This window comes from Bufo bufo, chromosome 2, assembly GCF_905171765.1.
Source record: "Bufo bufo chromosome 2, aBufBuf1.1, whole genome shotgun sequence".
Lineage (NCBI taxonomy): Eukaryota > Metazoa > Chordata > Amphibia > Anura > Bufonidae > Bufo > Bufo bufo.
This window is the reverse complement of record NC_053390.1, coordinates 768,928,779-768,951,630: the sequence shown is the minus strand read 5'-3', so window position 1 is coordinate 768,951,630 and position 22,852 is coordinate 768,928,779. Positions and strand designations below refer to the sequence as shown.

General features: G+C 46.8%; 1 protein-coding gene across 4 annotated transcripts in view; it reads left to right on the top strand.

Annotated features, from left to right (window-relative positions):
- Window positions 1-22,852, top strand: part of LOC120990332 (ADP-ribosyl cyclase/cyclic ADP-ribose hydrolase 2-like) — a 178,082-nt gene that overhangs the window by 143,803 nt on the left and 11,427 nt on the right. For 3 of the 4 annotated variants that reach the window (XM_040419082.1, XM_040419081.1, XM_040419080.1), the window contains 3 exons: window positions 10,771-10,853; window positions 18,030-18,106; window positions 19,767-19,859. In XM_040419082.1, coding sequence (XP_040275016.1) covers window positions 10,771-10,853; window positions 18,030-18,106; window positions 19,767-19,859 — 253 coding nt within the window. Of the gene's footprint in view, window positions 1-10,770; window positions 10,854-17,454; window positions 17,493-18,029; window positions 18,107-19,766; window positions 19,860-22,852 lie in introns of all 4 variants that reach the window. The other variant, XM_040419083.1, reaches the window with a different exon arrangement.

The following is a 22,852-nucleotide window of genomic DNA, read 5'->3' as shown; positions in this document are numbered from 1 at the left end:
TATATACCATTTAATATGTTCAAGGCGAGCAGTAAGGGATGGGAAAGTGGACGTGCTGCTGATGGTGCACGCAGAGGCTGTGGCCCCGGGTGCGGTGAAACTGTGCCTGCTGCCAGAGCACAAGAAACACACTCATCCACGATACCTAGCTTCATGTCCCAGTTTGCAGGGCGGCGCAGGACACCACTCTCGAAGTCACACCAGTGCGACTAGGTGGTCGGTTGGATTGCAGCAGATAATGCTTCCAGTCGGTTAAGCACCATCCTGTCTTCCACAAAGTCCAGTCTCTGTAGCCAAGAGTCTGGTCAACAGAATCCTCACCCTGATCCTCCTTCCTCCCACCATTGAGAGTCTTGGCAAACAAGTGATCCCACACTCGGATCTTCCGAGGAGCTCTTTTCATCGCCATTGCTTGATTTGGGTCTCTCCCAAGCCCGCTTGAAGAGGGACATGAGGAGATCTTGTGCACTGATTCCCAAACTCTTGAGCATCCACAGTCAGAAGAAGATGACGGTGGGGAACAGCAATTAGTGTTTCACGAGGTGGATTATGAAGATGAGACACAGTTGTCAATAAGTGAGTTTCTTATTAGGTCAACAAGTCAGGAGGATGACCAGAGTGAGGAAGTGGAAGAGCAAGTGGTGGACGATGAAATCACTTCTGTGTCCCAGTGCAGCGTACAGATGTCCATACCCCAGGCCTTTGAACAAAAGAGCAAATACCCAGCCACCCACCCACAGGCCATAGCACTAAATTCGCACCTTTCCAAATTGATGGCCCTGGAAATGTTACCATTTAGGCTTTTGGACACTGAGGCTTTCCGCAGCTTGATGGCGGCGGCTGTCCCTCGTTACTCAGTCCCCAGCCGCCACTATTTTTCCTGGTGTGCCGTCCCCGCCTTACACCAGCAAGTGTCCCGTAACATCACCTGTGCCTAGTTATTGGGAAGGTCCACTTAACGCCTGACACATGGACAAGTGTTTTTGGCCAGGGACGCTACATTTCCCTGACAGCACACTGGGTGAACGTTATGGAGGCTGGGAGCGAGTCATACCCTGGGATGGCATAAGTGCTACTGACGACAAAGATTGTGGGCCCTACTTCCATCAGGATTTCCGCCACCACCTACATTGGTGGCTGCAACCCCCCCTTCTCCTCCTCCACTTCCACCTCTGAATTCTCATCTTGCAGCACCAGTCAGTAGCTGGAAGCAGTGTAGCACTGCAGTGGGGAAGCGGCAACAGGCCGTGCTGAAACTAATTTGCTCAGGTGACAAACAGCACACCGCTGCAGAGCTGTGGCAGGGAGTAAGGACCAGACTGAGCTGTGGCTCTCGCCACTCAACCTACAACCAGGCATGGTTGTGTCTGATAATGGCCGTAACTTGGTGGCAGCTTTGGAGCTCGGCAAGCTCACATACATACCATACCTAGCCCACAACTGAATGGTTCAGCGATTTCTGAGGAATCCTACTGAGGAATGTACTGAGGAATCCTAACCGGGGATTTATTACCCAGGTAAAGCGATTTCATAATCTGAGGGATCTCTTGATATATGGGGAAGTGAATTTCATGGTGAAATCATTGTATATGTCTAAGCGGTCCCTATTGCACAATTCCTGCACATTTAGATTGACTCTGAGAGGAACTACCATGCGGTTTTCTAACATAATGTGAACACTCTCCTAAACCCAATGGGAACATCTTTTTATACATTTAAAAAGTGAATTACTACAAGTTTTGTCAGGATTTTTAGATTTATACACAAAGATGAAGTTCCTCCTCCTTTTTTTATTAATAGAGGCCAGTACACTGTAAATACTTCCAGTTGTTTAAGTTTTATGTGTATTTTTTTTATTATATGTGTAGGTTTTTAGAAATAAATTGGTGTATCCACATGAGTTCAAGTGAGTGAGTGCCTGTCAAAACGTATTTTATTTTAGGTCCTGAACATAGATGCACGACTGCATAGGTAGGTATAGCGTAGGACCTGCCTGACCTGAGACCACCATGGCTCTGGGAAGGTGGGCACAGATGTGTTTTGATTGGTGTTGGATGAGCATGCTCGGCCGAACACCATTTTGACTCGAGCATCGCGATTCTCGGCACATCGCGATGTTGGCCGAACACCGCATGTACTCGAGTCTCCTCCCCGCACGTTTGTTGCCCGCTACGCAGCCAAAAAACGTGCGGGGAAGTACTCCCACTCACTGTAATGCCGTATATAGCACCCGATGACACGTGGTTCAGGGCGAGCTGTAGCAGAAGGGACAGCTAGTGTAGGGACAGGAATTTTTTTAGGCAGGGTTTAGTGTTGAAAGGTGTTAGAGACCCAAAAGTCCTTTTAAGGACTATTGTTTTTTCTGGCTGCAATACATATTATTAGCGCAACCTGCGCTAAATTGCATGCAATTGTTTGGCCGCTGCTGACAGTGACACAACCTCTGCTACATCTGTTGTGTTACATTTGCGAATCCTAAATATCTATGACATTCTGCGCAATTGTTTGGCCGCTGGTGACAGCGACATTACCTGCGTTACATATCCTGTATAACGTTTGCGCATCCTAAATATCAGTGACATTCAGTGTAATTTTTTCTTGGCCGCTGGTGACAGCGACATTACCTGCGCTATATCTCCTGTATAACATTTGCGCATCCTAAATATCTGTGACATTCAGTGTCATTTTTTTGCTGCTGGTGACAGCGACATTACCTGCGCTACATCTCCTGTGTAACGTTTGCACATCCTAAATATCTGCGACATTCAGTGTAATTTATTTGCGCATACACTTACAAAACCTGCGCTTCTGTACGTGTGACATACTTGCAAGCATATATACCATTTAATATGTTCAAGGCGAGCAGTAAGGGATGGGAAAGTGGACGTGCTGCTGATGGTGCACGCAGAGGCTGTGGCCCCGGGTGCGGTGAAACTGTGCCTGCTGCCAGAGCACAAGAAACACACTCATCCACGATACCTAGCTTCATGTCCCAGTTTGCAGGGCGGCGCAGGACACCACTCTCGAAGTCACACCAGTGCGACTAGGTGGTCGGTTGGATTGCAGCAGATAATGCTTCCAGTCGGTTAAGCACCATCCTGTCTTCCACAAAGTCCAGTCTCTGTAGCCAAGAGTCTGGTCAACAGAATCCTCACCCTGATCCTCCTTCCTCCCACCATTGAGAGTCTTGGCAAACAAGTGATCCCACACTCGGATCTTCCGAGGAGCTATTTTCATCGCCATTGCTTGATTTGGGTCTCTCCCAAGCCCGCTTGAAGAGGGACATGAGGAGATCTTGTGCACTGATTCCCAAACTCTTGAGCATCCACAGTCAGAAGAAGATGACGGTGGGGAACAGCAATTAGTGTTTCACGAGGTGGATTATGAAGATGAGACACAGTTGTCAATAAGTGAGTTTCTTATTAGGTCAACAAGTCAGGAGGATGACCAGAGTGAGGAAGTGGAAGAGCAAGTGGTGGACGATGAAATCACTTCTGTGTCCCAGTGCAGCGTACAGATGTCCATACCCCAGGCCTTTGAACAAAAGAGCAAATACCCAGCCACCCACCCACAGGCCATAGCACTAAATTCGCACCTTTCCAAATTGATGGCCCTGGAAATGTTACCATTTAGGCTTTTGGACACTGAGGCTTTCCGCAGCTTGATGGCGGCGGCTGTCCCTCGTTACTCAGTCCCCAGCCGCCACTATTTTTCCTGGTGTGCCGTCCCCGCCTTACACCAGCAAGTGTCCCGTAACATCACCTGTGCCTAGTTATTGGGAAGGTCCACTTAACGCCTGACACATGGACAAGTGTTTTTGGCCAGGGACGCTACATTTCCCTGACAGCACACTGGGTGAACGTTATGGAGGCTGGGAGCGAGTCATACCCTGGGATGGCATAAGTGCTACTGACGACAAAGATTGTGGGCCCTACTTCCATCAGGATTTCCGCCACCACCTACATTGGTGGCTGCAACCACCCCTTCTCCTTCTCCACTTCCACCTCTGAATTCTCATCTTGCAGCACCAGTCAGCCATCAGTCAGTAGCTGGAAGCAGTGTAGCACTGCAGTGGGGAAGCGGCAACAGGCCGTGCTGAAACTAATTTGCTCAGGTGACAAACAGCACACCGCTGCAGAGCTGTGGCAGGGAATAAGGGACCAGACTGAGCTGTGGCTCTCGCCACTCAACCTACAACCAGGCATGGTTGTGTCTGATAATGGCCGTAACTTGGTGGCAGCTTTGGAGCTCGGCAAACTCACATACATACCATACCTAGCCCACAACTGAATGGTTCAGCGATTTCTCAAAATCTATCCCAATTTGTCGGAGCTACTGGTGAAGGTGCGCCGTGTGTGTGCCCATTTTCGAAAGTCATCTACAGCTGCCGCCGGTCTGGCAACGCTGCAGCAGCGCTTGCAATTGCCAGCTCACCGACTGTTGTACGACGTGAGCACGCGCTGGAACTCCACCTTCCACATGTTGGCCAGGCTTTGTGAGTAGCAGAGGGTAGTAGTGGAATACCAGCTGCAACATGGTAGTCGCCTTTCCAGTCAGCTTCCGCTCTTCACAACGCTCGCTGCTCACAATGAAGGTGGACGCTTTGCATGTGGAAGAGGTGGAAATGGGGGAAGACAGTACACAGGGTGATAGCCAGACCACCCTCAGTTCATCTTCTCAGCGCGAATTGGATGATGATGATGATGAGGAGGAGGAGACGGTTGCCTCCACTACAGAGGGAAGTACCTATAGCAGGTTTATTCAATCTGTTCAGTGTGGATGGGCCGAAGAGGAGGAAGAGGATGAGTAGATTGAGAGTCATCCTCCTAACGAGGACAGCAAAGTCTTGTCTGTTGGGACTCTGACACACATGGCTGACTTTATGTTATGCTGACCCTTACGTTATATGCATTTTGGCCAACACCGATTACTGGTTGTTCACCCTTCTCGACCCTCGCTCCAAAGAGAACTTTTCATCTCTTATTCCTGTGGTGGACAGGACCAGCAAAATAGTGCAATAACAGAAGGTCCTTGTGGAAAAATTGCTCCAAAAATTTCCAGCTGACAACGCTGGCAGCAGAGTATGTACTTCCTTGGGCAACCGAGGAGGGGAGACGAGGGCAACACACAGCAGTTCCAACAGATACAGGGCAACACTCTCCAAGACCTGGGACAGTTTCATGACACCCCGACAACACCCTCACCCTGATGCGCGGCCTAGTGTCACAAGGAGGGAAATGTTTTGGCAGATGGTGAAGGAGTACGTAGCAGACCGTGTCAGCATCCTTAGTGATCCCTCTGTGCCTTACAACTATTGGTTGTCCAAGCTGGACACGTGGCACAAACTGGCTCTCTACGCCTTGGAGGTGCTGGCCTGCCCTGCCGCCAGCTTTTTGTCAGAGCGGGTATTTAGTGCTGCTGAGGGCATAATAACTGATTAGTGCATCCGCCTGTCAACTGAAAATGCTGACAGGTTGACTCTTATCAAAATGAACAAGGCCTGGATTGCCCCTGACTTCTCTACTTCACCAGAGGAAAGCGGCTGAACATAAAGGCACTTTAAATGTGGCTTTTATGGTGTACTGAATACACTGTATTCCCATGCACCCCTTCCCCCACAAAAAAGGGTATATGGTTCAATCTTCCTTTTCTAGTCCTCCTCCTCCTCCTCCATCATATCAACATGCTTATTAGGCTTCCCTCGCCCCTAATGTTTTAGAGGGTCAGCTCAGCAGCAGACCCTCACCCCTAATGTTTTAGAGGGTCATCAGCAGGCCCTCGCCCATAATGTTTTAGATGGTCAGCTCAGCAGCAGGCCCTCATCAATAATGTTTTAGATCACGGGTGTCAAACACAAGGCCCGCGGGCCGAATCCGGCCCGCCAGACCTCGTCATGTGGCCCGCGCAGCGAGCGAGCTGGCGGCGGCGGCTGGGCACAAGAAGATGAGCTCTTCCATTGTGGAAACGCTCATCTCCAGTCATCTGTATCGCCGTCCTCAGGACAGCGATACAGATGCCTGCCTGTGCTGCGGTAGGGGAGGGAGAGGCGTGTCCCTTTCCCTTCCTCTGATAGGCTGCCGGCCTAGTGCCTGCAGCCTATCAGAGGCCGCGCAGGCGACGCGATGACGTCATCGCTCTGCCTGAGCCATACAGCGTGGGACACAGGCCAGAAGAGGCCTGCATCGCATCACTGACATGGAGGTAAGTATGTGTTTTTTTTTGTTTTTTTTATTATGTACAATACTTTTACTGGCGGGGGCTGTTATTACTGGCAAAGGGGGGGCTGTTTGTTATTACTGGCAAAGGGGGGGCTGTTATTACTGGCGGGGGCTGTTATTACTGGTGGGGGCTGTTATTACTGGCAAAGGGTGGGCTGTTATTACTGGCAATGGGGGGGCTGTTATTACTGGCAAAGGGGGTGCTGTTATTACTGGCGGGGGCTGTTATTACTGGCACAGAGGGGCTGTTATTACTGACACAGAGGGGCTCTTATTACTGGCACAGAGGGGCTCTTATTACTGGGGGCTGTTATTACTGGCACAGAGGGGCTGTTATTACTGGGGGCTGTTATTACTGACACAGGGGGGCTCTTATTACTGGGGGCTGTTATTACTGGCACAGAGGGGCTCTTATTACTGGGGGCTGTTATTACTGGCACAGAGGGGCTCTTATTACTGGGGGCTGTTATTACTGGCACAGAGGGGCTCTTATTACTGGGGGCTGTTATTACTGGCACAGAGGGGCTCTTATTACTGGGGGCTGTTATTACTGACACAGAGGGGCTCTTATTACTGGGGGCTGTTATTACTGGCACAGAGGGGCTCTTATTACTGGGGGCTGTTATTACTGGCACAAAGGGGCTGTTATTACTGGGGGCTGTTATTACTGGCACAGAGGGGCTCTTATTACTGGGGGCTGTTATTACTGACACAGAGGGGCTCTTATTACTGGGGGCTGTTATTACTGGCACAGAGGGGCTCTTATTACTGGGGGCTGTTATTACTGGCACAGAGGGGCTGTTATTACTGGGGGCTGTTATTACTGGCACAGAGGGGCTCTTATTACTGGGGGCTGTTATTACTGACACAGAGGGGCTCTTATTACTGGGGGCTGTTATTACTGGCACAGAGGGGCTGTTATTACTGGGGGCTGTTATTACTGACACAGAGGGGCTCTTATTACTGGGGGCTGTTATTACTGGCACAGAGGGGCTGTTATTACTGGGGGCTGTTATTACTGGCACAGAGGGGCTCTTATTACTGGGGGCTGTTATTACTGACACAGAGGGGCTCTTATTACTGGGGGCTGTTATTACTGGCACAGCGGGGCTCTTATTACTGGGGGCTGTTATTACTGGCACAGAGGGGCTGTTATTACTGGGGGCTGTTATTACTGGAACAGAGGGGCTCTTATTACCGGGGGCTGTTATTACTGGCACAGAGGGGCTCTTATTACTGGGGGCTGTTATTACTGGGGGCTGCTATTACTGGCACAGGGGTGCTGCTATTACTGGCACTGGGGGGGCATTATGGTGGGCTTTATTTCTCCCCCATGGTATGACCCCCTAGTAGAAGCACCAGCCTCTCCCTGCTCTGCTATCCCTCTGCACCTTCTCAAAATACTTATTATGAAATCTTTCTCATTAGGATAAAACACCTCATCAGCTCCACCGAGCCCCCGGCCAAAGTGTGGAAGTGGCGTCCGAGATCCCCAAGGGCCAAGCCAAGTAACTGTAAGTTTTCCGGCCCTTTGAGGGTGACCAAACTGCTGATGCGGCCCCCGATGAATTTGAGTTTGACACCCCTGTTTTAGATGGTCAGATCAGCAGCAGGCCCTCACCCCTAATGTTTTAGATGGTCAGCTCAGCAGCAGGCCCTCACCCCTAATGTTTTAGATGGTCAGATCAGCAGCAGGCCCTCGCCTCTAATGTTTTAGATGGTCAGCTCAGCAAGCCCTTGCTCCAATAGTTTTTGAGGGTCACCAGTAGGCCATCAATCATAATTTTTCAAGGGTGTGTATGATGCCCTCCTTTATGTGTAATAAAGAGTGTATTGTAGTGCCGGTTCCTTGTAATTTTTGGCAGCCCTTTCACTTAGTGCATAGGCTTTATGAGTGTAGGAGTCCCACTACATGAACAATTGTACCACAATGTGAATGAGGCCCTCCTTCATGTGATATACAGGTTGTATCGGAGTGCCTCTTCCTTGTAATTTTTGGCAGCACTTGCACTTCATATACAAGTAAATATACAGTAAAGAATGTTTCCTAACAATTTTTCCTCTAAAATCGATTTTATCTTCGGTTTTGTGCTTATTATTGTCAGTCTGTAAAATTGGCGTACTACTCGGACAACATCATTCCCAGCAGCGACCTGGGAGACCAAGATGCATCCAGACATCCTCCCCATGCTGTTCCCGAACCATTTTAGTGGTGTTTCCATCAATTTCTGACCTTTTCCTGTAAACCAGACACCCTCCCCTCTTCAGAGCAGGGGGTGCCTGGTTTAATGCTCGGGTTCTCCTATTGACTTTCTTTGTGCTCTGGTGCTCTGTAGAGCACCCGAGCATCCCAAAGTGTTCTACTCGAGCACCCACACTAGTTTTGGTCCAAATATATTGGCTAAGAGTCTCAGATTTTATCATTAGAGTGAGGACTTAGTCCATATATTATGTTTGCATCTATTTTTATAGGGCATTAGTTTCTGTGACTTTATAAATGTAGCCATGTACATCCGCATATTTTACTATCATATCGTGCAGGATATTTTGTATCTTTTTTCCGTGATTTTTTTCCCTACCATCTGTGTACTACAACTCTCATCACCTGCTCAGTAAAGGAGGAGAGTTTATTTATTATAACCAAACAGGTCTGATCATTGACTCCACTATCCATTCGCCACCCCTTCTGTCTGCTTTCCTGCTTTGCAACCATCTACCTAACGTCAAAGGCATCCCATCTAACACCAGACAAGAGACCCAACAGGTCCAAAATGTGAGCCATGGCGTGCCCCAAGGGAAGAAAATATGCACCCTGCCATCACCGCATGTGTGGCCCAGGGAGCTCAGGAGAAAGCAGCGACCCCTACGAGGAACAGATGTAGAGCATAGGAGTGATAGTGGCCCTGCAGAAAGTTCTGTGTCATGGTGTACTCTCTCAGGCCGTTGCTCCCTGGGATTCATTGCAGTGAAAGTTATATTAGTGAAGAATGAGGCCACAGTTAAACGTAACAAAGTCTTTTTAACTAAATGCAACATAGAACTTGAAATGCAGCAGCAGCGGGGGCTTTTAGTGCAATTCTTCTCTGGCACCAGCAAGGATATGGAAGCAGGATGGTTGGAGGCAATTCTGCACATAGGTGATACTGGCCTAGTGGTTGTGTGGTGATGGGTGGCTTGGCTGTAGTCCCTCACCTTAAAGCAGTGTCTGTAGATGCAGATGTAGCAGTTTACGCTACTTTCTGGAACCTCAAAGCTTTACTTGAGGACAATTGGAGTAGTTCTCTCTGGAAATTAGATAGCAGGAGCTTTGCAGGTTGCTTCCTCTCCTCTCTGAAGTTACTCAGGAACATCCCCCTTGGCAGAATGCAGGTCCAACCCACTCCTAAAAGGGAGGAAAAGAGTGGTTAGCCCTGTTCCTTGCCAAACTTTCCTTGCTGGTAGCTACAGCCCAGGAGCAAACAGTAAATATATAACACATAATTATACAATTTGTAGTTCCCCCAGGTCTCGGGTACTACACATGTGATATTGGATCATTTTGCTCAATAAATAAATAACTTAAGTCTGTATTACACAGGCCAATTGAGCAATTGATTGTCAGGAGGGAAGCGTTTCCTCCCGGCAATCGCCTGCTAGCTAGCGGAGGAGACTGCTGATATTACATACAGCGATCTCCTCCACAGCATGGGGAGGAGTGATCGTTATGCCATCGTTCGTACCTATGCTGTTTAGTAATTTGCCAGTGGCAGATTGTAATTAGACAGCATGATTTACTGCCGGCAAATGATAATTTTCAAGCATGCTTAAAAATTACAATTGTCCATTGCTCGGTCAATTGGCGACAGTATTACACTGCAAGATGATTGAACGTTCGGCAGGTGTAATATAGCCTTCAGGCCTCTTTCACACTGGCGTGTGCGCCCCCTTGCCGTGTTGCGGCCCCCAAAATGCAGCGGATCGCGGACCCATTCACTTGAATTGGTCCGCGATCCAGCCGTTCCGCAAAAAGATAGGACGTGTTCTATCTTTTTGCGAAACAGAAGTACGGGACGAAACCCCATGGAAGCACTCTGTAGTGCTTCCGTAGGGTTCCGTTCCGTGGTTCCGTTCCGCACCATTCCGCATCTCCGGATTTGCGGACCCACTCAAGTGAATGGGTCCGCATCCGTGATGCGGAATGCCCACGAAACGGCACCCGTGTATTGCGGATCCGCAAAGGCGGTCCGCAATTTGGCAACGGGGCGCACACGCCAGTGTGAAAGAGGCCTAAGTCTAATATTTTTGACTTATCTTCATTTACTTTTGGACTTCTGTGAAAATTTTATGTGGTTTTAGGTCATATTTATGCAGAAAAATAGAAAGGGTTCATAAACTTTTATGCACCACTTTAGAGAGAGATACTGGAAATATTTACTGGAGATGTTCTATAATTTCATGAGACTTTCCTTCAGCTCAGAAAATAAACCATGGATGGTATTGGAATAATCAGCTTGTTTTATTTTACTGCAGGAATGTCAGTGATAACATGTATGTATAATGTCTCTGGCTTTAGGATTTGACTACAACTCATGCCCTACTACATCTGAGTGTGAGAACAATGCTGAGGAGTCTTTCTGGAGGTTGGCTTCTGTTACTGTAAGTGATTTCCTTTATAATTATTGAGGGATAATAGATACCCCAGAGGCAACAATGGAAACAGGGAGCAACCTTGTAACATGGCCATAGCCTTGCTATTATCTTCTCAGAGCCTGGGAGGAACATGTCCTGATCATCTCACCTACTAAGTGTCCTCTTCACCAGGCTACATAACGGTGTCCATACCAGCAATGTAATTTAACTAATGTCCCATAACTTATGCTGCTGGATGCATATTCTATGTTTCCTTGTCGTCCTTCAGCAGCAGCACCCATGGGTGGGGATTTCTAATCCTCCTGAAACATAGGACAGAAGATGTCAATTAATCAATTAATTACAGATCCTATAATAATCCCTAGCTTAGAACCTCCTACTGTGTTTTTTCTTCTTCTGTTTTTCCTGGATTGCATCCTTCCATGAAGAAGGCGGAGATGTTCGGAAGTATATTTCTTTATTATTATCAACTTCAATAAGTGTGTAGTTACTCCCTAGGTCTGTGCCTTGTAGCTGGTTTTACCTCACAGTTAGGTCTGTGGTGCCAGCTACTACATAGCTCAAATGTCTATAGTGCTGGGGCTGTCTTTACTGTTTAGCAGCTTAGGGCGCTTATCAGCTGCCAGCTCGTTCTGCCTTCCTGGCAGTGGGGTTAATCTTTTACCTCGGTGGTGGTAGTGGCTCTTTCCCTCTGGAAGTTCTGTCACGGTGCATTGAAAGTTCCTGCGTATAGCGGTTTATGTAGGGAAACAGCTATGTCATCTGCAGTTCACGGCACTCCCGTTCGGGATCTCATCAGCCCCATGGGATTATAGATCATAGTCATTAGTGCATAAAGCAATATCCCTTCACCATCAATAAACATAAATATCATAAGACATAAATAAAATAAGACACGTGGACACTTGATATGGTGGAAAGATTTGGCTACGACCAGCTTAAACCAATTAGAACATTAAAACCATGAACCATATAACTTAATAACCACAGATTAGACCAGCCATAAGCTCGGCCTAAATACCAGAATAAAACTCGTCCGCTCACCATTTCAGTGAGCGACTTTACCCCTCCTTCTAATAAAGCAGTCGTGACAATACGGTTAAAAAAGGGGGCGGGTGGGTGCAGCTCCACACTTGAGGCTTGGCTGACAGCAATATCACCGTCAGCTGCCGCAATATATACACAAATCGATCCCCCTCCCAAAAACACATCAAACAAATGCCCTAACTGTTGCTGGGCATCAACATTTAATCTGCCCAGCAATGACCCACCATAGGTTCCCTAAGTATCCAATCACTAAACCTTTACCCTCTACCCAGAGACAATGGCTAATTTTAGCCACCCTGACCACCACTTTTGGCAGCAAAATTCCAGCCAAAACCACCACCTTACAACATGGGATGATCAAAATCCCATGAGGATCCCTCCATATGGAAATTTCGGGATCCCAACATTCACAAAGGTGGTGGCAGCGGTAGTTGCAGGCCTCAGAGAAGCAGGGATAACTATAATCCCATATTTGGACGACTGGCTTTAGGATTCAGGCTTTAGGCTGGATATTCAACAGATAGAAATTCAGTATCATACCATCACAGCAGAAGCATTTCCTGGGGTTCATTCTGGACACCAAAGAGATGACTGTTTCCCTTCCAGCGAAGAGGATGAACATTCTGTGCCAGAATATACAGCTTTTGAGGCAGTTCAGACGGATATCCCTTCGTCAGATGATGAAGACACTGGTTCTTATTACAGCTGCCAGTCAAGCAATCCCATGGGCAGATTGGCACACAAGATGCTTACATTGGGAAATAAACAATTGGCTCTAAAAAATGGCAGGAAGTTTGCCCTTCCCAGTTGGACCGAGATTACTACCGATGCTTCGGCTACAGGATGTGGCGTCCATATGAGGGGTCAGAGGGCGAAAGGAACTTGGACCCCAATGGAAAGACTGTTATCCTCAAACCTCAGAGAAATGAGAGCAGTGTACAATGCCCTAACGCAGTTCAACCCCTTGGTCCAGGGACGAGCCATAAGAGTAAAATCAGACAACATGACCACCGTTGTGTATTTAAAGGGAACCTGTCATCAACCTTATGCTGACCTCACTGAGGGCAGCATAAAATAGTGACAGAAATGCTGATCTCAGCGCTGTGTCACTCATGAGCTAAAAGTAAGTGGTTGCCAAGAACCAGCATCATAATCATTGCAGCCCAGGCCTTGAAAAGAGTCAAATCTACCTGAGAAGAGTCCTGGTTATTCATAATCTCCTGCACTCTCACCCATCTGCTGATGATTGGCAGTTCTCTCCTAGAGAGAAAGGGAGAAAACTAGGTAGAAGACTGTCAGTCATCAGCAGGTGGGCAAGGAGAGCAGGAATTCATGAATAACCATGACTCTTCTCAGGTGGCCGGGACTCTTTTCCAGGCCCAGTCTGCAATGATTGTGATGTTGGTTCTCGGCAACCACTTACTTTTAACTTTTAAATGACATACCGCTGAAATCAACTCACCTGTCACTACTTTATTCTGCTGATAGTATGGACAGCATAAAGTTGATGACAGGTTCCCTTTAAATCACCAGGGGGGTACCAGATCCTTATCCCTCCTCAAAGAGGTGGAGCGGATCTTTGTATGGGCAGAGGCCAATGTTCAAGAGCTGTCTGCTGTGCACATCAGGGCAAGGAAGAATGCTGTCGCCGACAGACTAAGTCGCGACTTGCCCCTTCCGGGAGAATGGTCACTGGACTTGCAAATATTCCTTTAACTCACGAATCGTTAGGGGCATCCCCAGGTGGATTTGATGGCGACCTGAGTCAATGCGAAAGTACCTCTATTCTGCTCCCTGTTCAGGCAAGACAACCCTTGGGCCCTTTCGGTCCCTTGGGACTTTAGGCTGGCCTACATATTTCCGCCGATTCCTATGATCCCAAAGGTCTTGCAGAAAATCAAACGGGACCAGGTCTCAATGATCCTAATATGTCCATACTGGCCTAAAAAGGAATGATTTACCCCACTAATGCTGATGAGCAGGAACACCTTCTGGAGGCTCCCACAGATTGCACACCTGGTGACTCAGGACGGCAGATGTTGTCCACACCTACACCACCTACAATTGACTTCCTGGATGTTGACTGCCCCCTTTTGACAGGTCAGGGTTTGTCAGATGCGGTTATAAGAACAAACCGATCTTACCTCAGAATCAAGAAGGTGTTTGATCTCTGGTGTGGAAGAAATGGAGCATCTTCACATTCTTCTGGATTAAGTGCATCATAGGCCCGGGGCTGTCTACCCAACTTGGGCCCCTCCCTCCATTTTAGTTTAGTTATTTTTTTTTGTTTTTTGTATGAAGAGGCTGCATCACTCTCTTCCTAGGCAATATGACATCTCCAGACAAAAAAATAAAATAAAAATAATTACCCCAAATTGGCTCATAAACTAAAAAAGTTAGTCGCCAAATTTAAAATACATATAATTATAATAAAAAAGACTTGGAGGAGAATACAGCACTATATACCTCTTAAAGGGTTTCTGTCACCCCAATTTTCGCTATTAAAAAGGCTGACATTATAGATGTGAAAATTTCACCTGAATTTGATTCTGCATTTCTTTAATTTAAGTTTGCCCCCGTTTTCGTGTAATTCTCACTGCGCCAGCGCCGAATACTGAACGGGATGGCGCAGGCGCGATATTTACACGGCAGACGGAGCCAGCAGGAGAACTAACACTGGCCTGGCCCTGTCAATCAAGACAGAAGGGTGTGGAAATGAGGTGGGCGAACGGAGCCTCTAGGAGCAGGTGCAACGCCCCCCCCCCCCTGCTCCTAGAGTCTCATTTGCATATAATACAAATTTAAATTACATGAAAACGGGGGTATACTTAAATAAAAGAAAAGCAGAGTAAGGCTACTTTCACACTAGCGTTCAGGTGTCCGCTCGTGAGCTCCGTTTGAAGGGGCTCACGAGCGGTCCTGAACGCAGCTGGACGGCCCTGATGCATTCTCAATGGAGGCGGATCCACTGAGAATGCATCCGCCTGCCAGCGTTCAGCCTCCGCTCCGCTCAGTGAGCGGACACCTGAACGCTGCTTGCAGCGTTCGGGTGTCCGCCTGGCCGTGCGGAGGCGAGCGGATCCGTCCAGACTTACAATGTAAGTCAATGGGGACGGATCCGCTTGAAGATGACACCATATGGCTCAATCTTCAAGCGGATCCGTTCCCCATTGACTTTCAATGTAAAGTCTGAACGGATCCGCTCAGGCTACTTTCTGACTTAGAAATTTTTCTAAGTTATAATGCAGACGGATCCGTTCTGAACGGATGCAAACGTCTGCATTATAGGAGCGGATCCGTCTGATAAAACATCAGACGGATCCGCTCCGAACGCTAGTGTGAAAGTAGCCTTAAATTCAGGTGACATTTTCACATGTCTAATGTCAGCCTGTTTAATAGCGAAAATTGGGGTGACAGAAACTCTTTAAATCCAGGGACATCTCCTGTCATGTAGACCTTCTCTTTCCTCTTCTCCTACGTTTGACCCAGACCGCCATGACAAATTTTTTCAGCCGCATCTCGTCTCTATAGAGTTTGTAACTTAGACAAATTAAATTTCAAAATTTTTCCATCAATCTCCCCATCCTGGTGTCCCCACAGTGTCATCCTGCTGCCACCCCCAATACTGTGCCCGTGGTGCTCCCCAATGTCCCAAGTACTATATTGCTGAAAAAATAGTGACCCTAATAGACATAATTGAGGTAATTTTATCAAACTGGTGTAACGTAGAACTGGATTTCCAAAAGAGCTGTCAAAAATGAAAGGTGGAATCTGATTGGCTGCTATCGGCAACTAAGCCAGTTCTACTTTACACCAGTTTAATAAATTAACCCAAATCTCCCTATAGTGTCTATGACAGTTATAATGTCCCCTAGAGTGCCCCCAGTAATAATAACCCCCTATATTGTGCTCCAGTTAATAATCCCTATATAGTGTCCCCAGAAATAATAGAATTGCCCCTACAGTGCCTCCCCAATGGCAACGCTGCCCCATATAGTAATTTCCCCCACATAGTAATCCCCCATAGTAATTTGTCCACCACACAGTAATTTTCTCCACATAGTAGTTTGCCCCACACAGTAATTTCCCCTACACTGCAACACACAATAATTTCTCCCACACTTCCCCCACACAGTAGTTTCCCCCACACAGTAGTTTCCCCCACACAGTAGTTTCCCCCACACTGCACCATATAGTAATTTTCCCCTACATAGTAATCCCACCATAATATTTTTCCCCCACATAGTAATTTGCCCCCATACTGCAATTTCCCCGCAATGTACTGTCTTTTCACATGTCCTCCTCTATGCACATAAAATACAAATAAATAAATAAATAAAAGCTAAATACTCAGCTATGTCCAGGCGCACAATGGCAGGTGTGCACACTTCACTGTGCTGCGTACCGGCGCAGGCGTGCGTGATGACGTCATCACGCATGCCTGCGCCAGGATTTCACTACCGCATAGGCCTCAGGCCTACTAGGCCTGAAGCCTATGGTAGTGATCGGCGGCGGGGCAGGGAACTATGCGCTCCTGTGCCCCGCCGCAGTATGTGGGCTGCCGGCCCGAACGCCACTATTGTAATCCGCCATTGGTTAGGCATGCAGTTATCCAAAGAACCGCTAATACAGAGGTTTGATAAAGCAGTTAGAAGAATCAGACCTCAGGTCATCGACCCGATTCCGAAGTGGGACCTGTGTGTTCTGGATCAGTTATGCAATGTTGCTTTTGAACCGCTGCAGGACTCCGATTTAAAGTTTCTGTCCATAAAAGTAGTACTAAGAACTCTGCCAGTTTTTCAGCCTAAGGTTCCATCTTTCGTTAAGCTGAATCAACAGATTGAATTGATGATTTTTTATTATTTTTTCCCGGACCAGTCTTCGGAGGAAGAGACTAGACTTCACTCTCTGGAGGTGGGCAGAGCCTTAAAGATATATGTCTAAAGAACGAATGCGTTCAGAAAGACGGACCACCTGTTTGTTTCTCATTCAAGAAAGAAAAAAGGGGAAAAGCTGACAAAAGCCTCCTTGTCCAGATGGATAAGGAAGGCTATCACTGTTTGTTATGAGCACAAGGGTCTTGAAGTGCCTAAACCTTTAAAGGCTCATTCGACTCGTGCGATGGCTACGCCATGGACTGTGAAAAATTTGGTCCCCATAGACCAGATCTGTAAAACAGCATCATGGAGCTCGTCCAATACGTTTGTGAAGCACTACAGACTGGATATGTGGCAGATGGGAGAGACGGCTTTTGGCAGAGCGGTTATAAAGTCTGCGGTGTAATGAGAGCCCTCCCTTAGGATTCATTGCTAAATCCCCGTGGGTGCTGCTGCTGAAGGACGACAAGGAAAGTGTCATTTTTCTTACCGTAAATTCTCTTTCTTTTAGTCCCAAGCAGCAGCACATAATTACCCGCCCAATAAAACAATTCTTGAAAACCGACCGGAGTAGTTTATTGTCTCTTAGGTTACTTAGAATAGGCGTAGGAGGTTCTAAGCTAGGGAGTATTATAGGATCTGCAATTAATTGATTAACTGACGTCTCCTGTCCTATGTTTCAGGGGGATTAGAAATCCCTGTGGGTGCTACTGAATTTACGGTAAGAAAAATTACACTTTATTCAATTTGAGAATCCTGTTTATTATTTTTCCAAAGGCATAATTATTTGTAAAACTAGTTTTTTTTGCTGCACTCCCTAGATTAAGTCATTAAATATGTCTGTTTTAGAAAATACTTGTATTTTCCATGAAACACCAGTTGTTAAAACATTGCTTTGTGTTCTTCCTCTGTTATACCACTTGGAAATATATGACTGCATAGAAAACCGGATGTTACTATTCCCCTTATCATGAGGGCGTGTCCCTATGTAGTCTGACCCTGTCAGCACCGATTACAGGGTGGTAAGAAATCAGGGACACGTCCCTTTCACATGGGGAATGGTACCATCCAGTTGTACATTTATTCACTTGTCTGTGGAGGGATTGGCACAATGTGGGGTTACACAAGGAGATTCTCCAGAACTGCTGTTTCAGGGATAATACAAGTATTTGCACAAACACAGATGTGTCAGAGGAGGTGTTGGGTCCTCTTAAGAAAATCAGATATGTTCCCTTTCTATGTCTTCTTTCTGTTTTAGTATGCTAAGCACAGCTATGGTGAAATACAGATCATGCTGAATGGATCCACACCAGAAGGAGGATTCCCACAGTCCAGGTAAGAACTTGTAGGATGATACATACATATACACTTAAAGGAGTAGACATGATCAGCCATGTATGTGATTTACCCCATTAAAAGGGTTTTTAGGCTTTTGATATTGATGACCTATCCTCAGGATAGGCTATCGGTAATCAGGTTGGCGGGGGTCTGACACCTCGAACCCTGACAATCAGATGTTACCACCCTACAGCATGGCAGCTACCGGCTTTATCCACTACACAATGAATGGAGGGGTGCACCTCCTGGGCTGGACCTACAGGGTAATAGCTGATAGGAGGCAGGATTCACATTTTTGTTTCATTATTTATATTTTTTTTACTAGCACAAACTGCAAATAAAATACCTTTTCATAATGTCCCCTTTCCATAAGGTCATTTTGATATAGAGGATATATGAGCTATGGTCACTAGGGGTGGGGCTTGAAGCTGTAATGTGGCATTCATTTTTTATTTTGTCTTTATTTTTTTTATTTTACACTTTGTGCCTCCCCAAAGACCTTTGTGCCCCCCCCCTTCCGCAAAGACCTTTGGAGGGCACTTACTATTGCACATTGTCTATTTACTGCTGATATCCCCTGTAACTGGGACTGTCCTATTAGCTCCAGTTACAGGAGGAATACTGTATACCCCCCAGAGGCTTTACAAAGTTGGTCAGCCTCTCTGCAGAGATGATCTGGATCTGCTAAGACCCTTCAGCCCATGCAGCTATTCAGCCCCCGTGATCACATGATCGCTAGGACCGGAGCTGGAAGTGGCTGCACTGCCGCTTCTTGATATCTTTACACAATGCTCCTCATTGACAGTAGAAAATCCTTCCTGCCTTCTCTATGAGGAGCCCTGCTGTCACTGACAGTGGTATCCCCGCTCTCGCAGGTGTATGATCAGCATGCAGTTGCCATCTCTAAAAGGACATTCAGAAATAGAGATAAGCACAGATAGTCTGGTCTGGAAGCGGTTAAGGCTACTTTCACACTAGCGGCACGGACCTCCGTCGGGTGAACAGCCTGTCGGATCCGTCCTGCCGCTAGTGACCGTGTACCCCGGACTGCCGCTCCGATCCCATTGACTAGTTCCGGCAGAGGCACGGCAGCGCATGGCGAGAGGCTGCCGGAATAAAATTACGACATGTCCGCCATTTATTCCGGCAGCCTCTGCAGAACTCCGCCCCCGCCCCCATTGAGTGGCAGTCCAGGGGCACACGGTCACTAGCGGCAGGATGGATCCGACAGGCTGTTCACCCAACGGAACAGCCTGCTGGAGGTCCATGCCGCTAGTGTGAAAGTAGCCTAAGGGAACTCACAGCTGTCTCTGGGAGTCCCACAGAAGTGAAAGAAGGTGGTGGTCACGCATGTGCACTACTGCTCCATTTACACAGGGGGCCTCCGTTCTACTGATTGGTAAGGGCCCAGTGTTCGGACCTCCCGCGATCATACATTTATTTATCATCTATCCTGCCTTCTATGAATGGGTAAAAGGGTGCTGTTATGTTTGGTATTTGAAGAGAGAATACTGGTTGAGGGAACTCTGGTGAACCGTTCACATTTTATGTTATGGGGAAATACTTACATGAAATTGTACAATCAAATCATGATGTTTCCATTATTTTGTTATTAAACTCACAACATTTTATATCATTTTCTCTATACCCCACCAAGTTTTTTAGCTGATTTTGAAATTCCAAATTTTCAAAAAGACAAGGTTTCCAGCATTAACATCTGGGTGATGGACGAAATTGATGGCATGGATGTGTGAGTATGAACAAATCTTCAGGGTTTTCAGAATTCTTAGATATTACTCTTGAAGGGGTTATCCAAGATCAATAATGCCCCCCCCCCCATATGCCGGGCCCCTCACAGGTTGTACTTACATGCTCTCCTGTGCCCGCGTCGCTTCTCATGCCCGCATGGCCTCTGCTGCATCTCCCCGTTGTGCGGATGAAAACATCCGGCATTGAGGGGCAGCCAATTGCAGGCCGCGGCAGGAACGAGCCTCCCTAGCATCACCTGCGATGCTATGGAGGCTTGTTCCCATCGCAGCCTGCTATTGGCTAACGCCCCCCCCCTCCGTTGTCAGATGTTTTCATCCACGCAATGGGGAGATACAGCGGCGGCTGTGCTGACATCAGTAGTGACGCGGGTTTCGGGAAGCGAGGTAAATACAGTCTGTGTGAGGGGACCAGGCAAAATATAGGCCTTGGATAACCCCTTTAAAAATCAATCCCTTCTTATTAGAAGGGGAATCTAGCTGTAATCTAACACAAGACTAGGCAATTGCTGAACTTGCTTATTAGTAAATCTGTGATTTTCTTCATTAAAAATGGAACTTTCAAAAAATGTACTCCACTTGTTCAGTTAACACACCCTTGCCTTCTTTTAAGACAGGGGTATGTTAAGATTGTGTAGTATTAGGTCAGTGTTCCCTGTATGAATCCCCTTATGGCAACCTCTACTCTCTGATTCAGGAAAAATGGTAGAGGTTGGCAAAAATATTGTGCCCCATGCTGCAGGGCACTGACATCATTATTGCCTGCGGCTGCCTGCTCTGTGTGCTTGTGCAGAGCCTAGACACCCCGATGCTGCAATCGATTGTCGGGAGGAAAGCGTTCCCTCCCGGCAGTCGCAGATAGCAGAGGACGCCACTGCTATTACAAACAGCCAGCTCCTCCGCAGCATGGGGAGGAGTGATCGCTATGCCATCGCTCGTCCCCATACAGGACTCTGGTGTGCCGGCGGCAGATTGTGATTACACAGCACGATATGCCTCCGGCACATCTAGATCTTTCTGCATGCTGAAAGATCTGAATTGCCTGATGAACGAGCAATCAGGTAATCGGAAGCAGCATTAGACTGCCAGATGATCGCTAACAAGCATTCATAGGAACGTTCGTTAGCGACTATCAGGCCTGTCTAAGGCTACTTCCACACTAGCGTTTTTGCTGGGTCCGGCAGGGTTAAGCAATAACGCTTTCGTTACTGATAATACAACCGTCTGCATCCGTTATGAACCGATCCGGTTGTATTATCTTTCACATAGCCAAGACGGATCCATCAAGAACTCCATTGAAAGTCAATGGGGGACTGATCCGTTTTCTATTGTGCCAGATTGTGTCTGAGAAAACAGATCCGTCCCCATTGACTTGCATTGTGGGTCATGATGGATCCGTTTTGCTCCGCATCCCAGGACGGAAAGCAAACCGCAGCATGCTGAGGTTTACTCTCCGGTATGAGAACGGAACAGAATGCATTTTGGAGCATTCCGTTCTGTTCAGTTACGTTTTGTCCCCATTGACAATGAATGGGGACAAAACGGAAGCGTTTTTTTCCGGTATTGAGACCCTATGATGGATCTCAATATTAACGCTAGTGTGAAAGTAGCCTACTATACCCTTTAGGCTCCACATTAACTGATTTCTAAGTACACAGCATTGTCAGAGGGTGCTCACAAGGGAACTACTGCTCTGAAATGAACATGTGGGGGACAAGACTGAAAAATGAAAATTTGTTTATTGATAAAAATTGGGTGTATTTTGTTATAAAGTTATATTCTACGGGGCACGGAATACAATATTTAGATACTGTAGATTGATAAATAAGATTGATCGATGGACAGACAGATAGATATAAATAAAGCAGGTCCATCACCCATTGGAGTGCTGCCTCATTTTCTTGTACTTACAGTGCACTTCTCTATAGACGTTTATCCACAGATTTGCAATGATGTTCAGATCAGGGGACTGTGAGGACCAAGGTAAAAGCCTCAGCTTGCGCCTTTTGAGGTAGTTTCAGGTTGCCATGTCCTCAGTTTGAAATGTAATTAAGGCTACTTTCACATCTCTGTTTTCCTTTCTGTTTTTGAGATCTGGCAGACGATCTCAAAACCGGAGAAAAACGCTTCAGTTTTCTCCCTATTCATTGTCAATGGAGACAAAACTGAACAAACCGGAAAATGGTGTATCAGAATGCATTGCTTTCTGGCTTGTTGAAAAGAACACTTCTCTAACCATTCAGCGTGGATCGATCATGCTTTGGGGTTGTGTTGCAGCCAATGGCACGGGGGACATTTCAAGGAAAGAGGAAAGAATGGATTCAATGAAATTCCAGCAAATTCTGGAAGCGAACACAACACCAACTATAAAAAAGCTGAAGTTGAAAATAGGATGGCTTCTACAAATGGATAATAATCCTAAACACACCTCAAAATCCACAATAGACTACCTCAAAAGGTGAAAACTGAAGGTTTTACCATGGCCCTCACAGTCTCCTGATTTGAACATCATTGAAAACCTGTGGATAAACCTCAAAGGGAGAAGTGCATGCAACACGACCCAGGAATCTCACAGAACTGGAAGACTTTTGCAAGGAAGAACGGATAAAAATTCCTCAAACACGAATTGAAAGATTGTTGGCTGGCTACAAAAAGCGCTTACAAGCTGTGCTATCAAAGGGGGTGCTACTAGGTACTAAACATGCAGGGTGCCCAAGCTTTTGCTTCTGGCCCTTTTCCATATTTGTTATTTTGAAACTGTAAAAGATGAAAATAAATCTTTAACTTTATTCTTTTGGCGCTCATTTCATCTTCAACTTGCTCAACTGTGCACAGTAACAGTAATTTTGAACAGGGGTGGCCAAACTTCAGCATGCCATTGTAGATAGGTAGGTAGACAGAAAAAAATGAGATCAATATATAGTTATTAGATTTTGATTATGTTTACCACTATAGTTCTGGCAATTGCACTTTATAA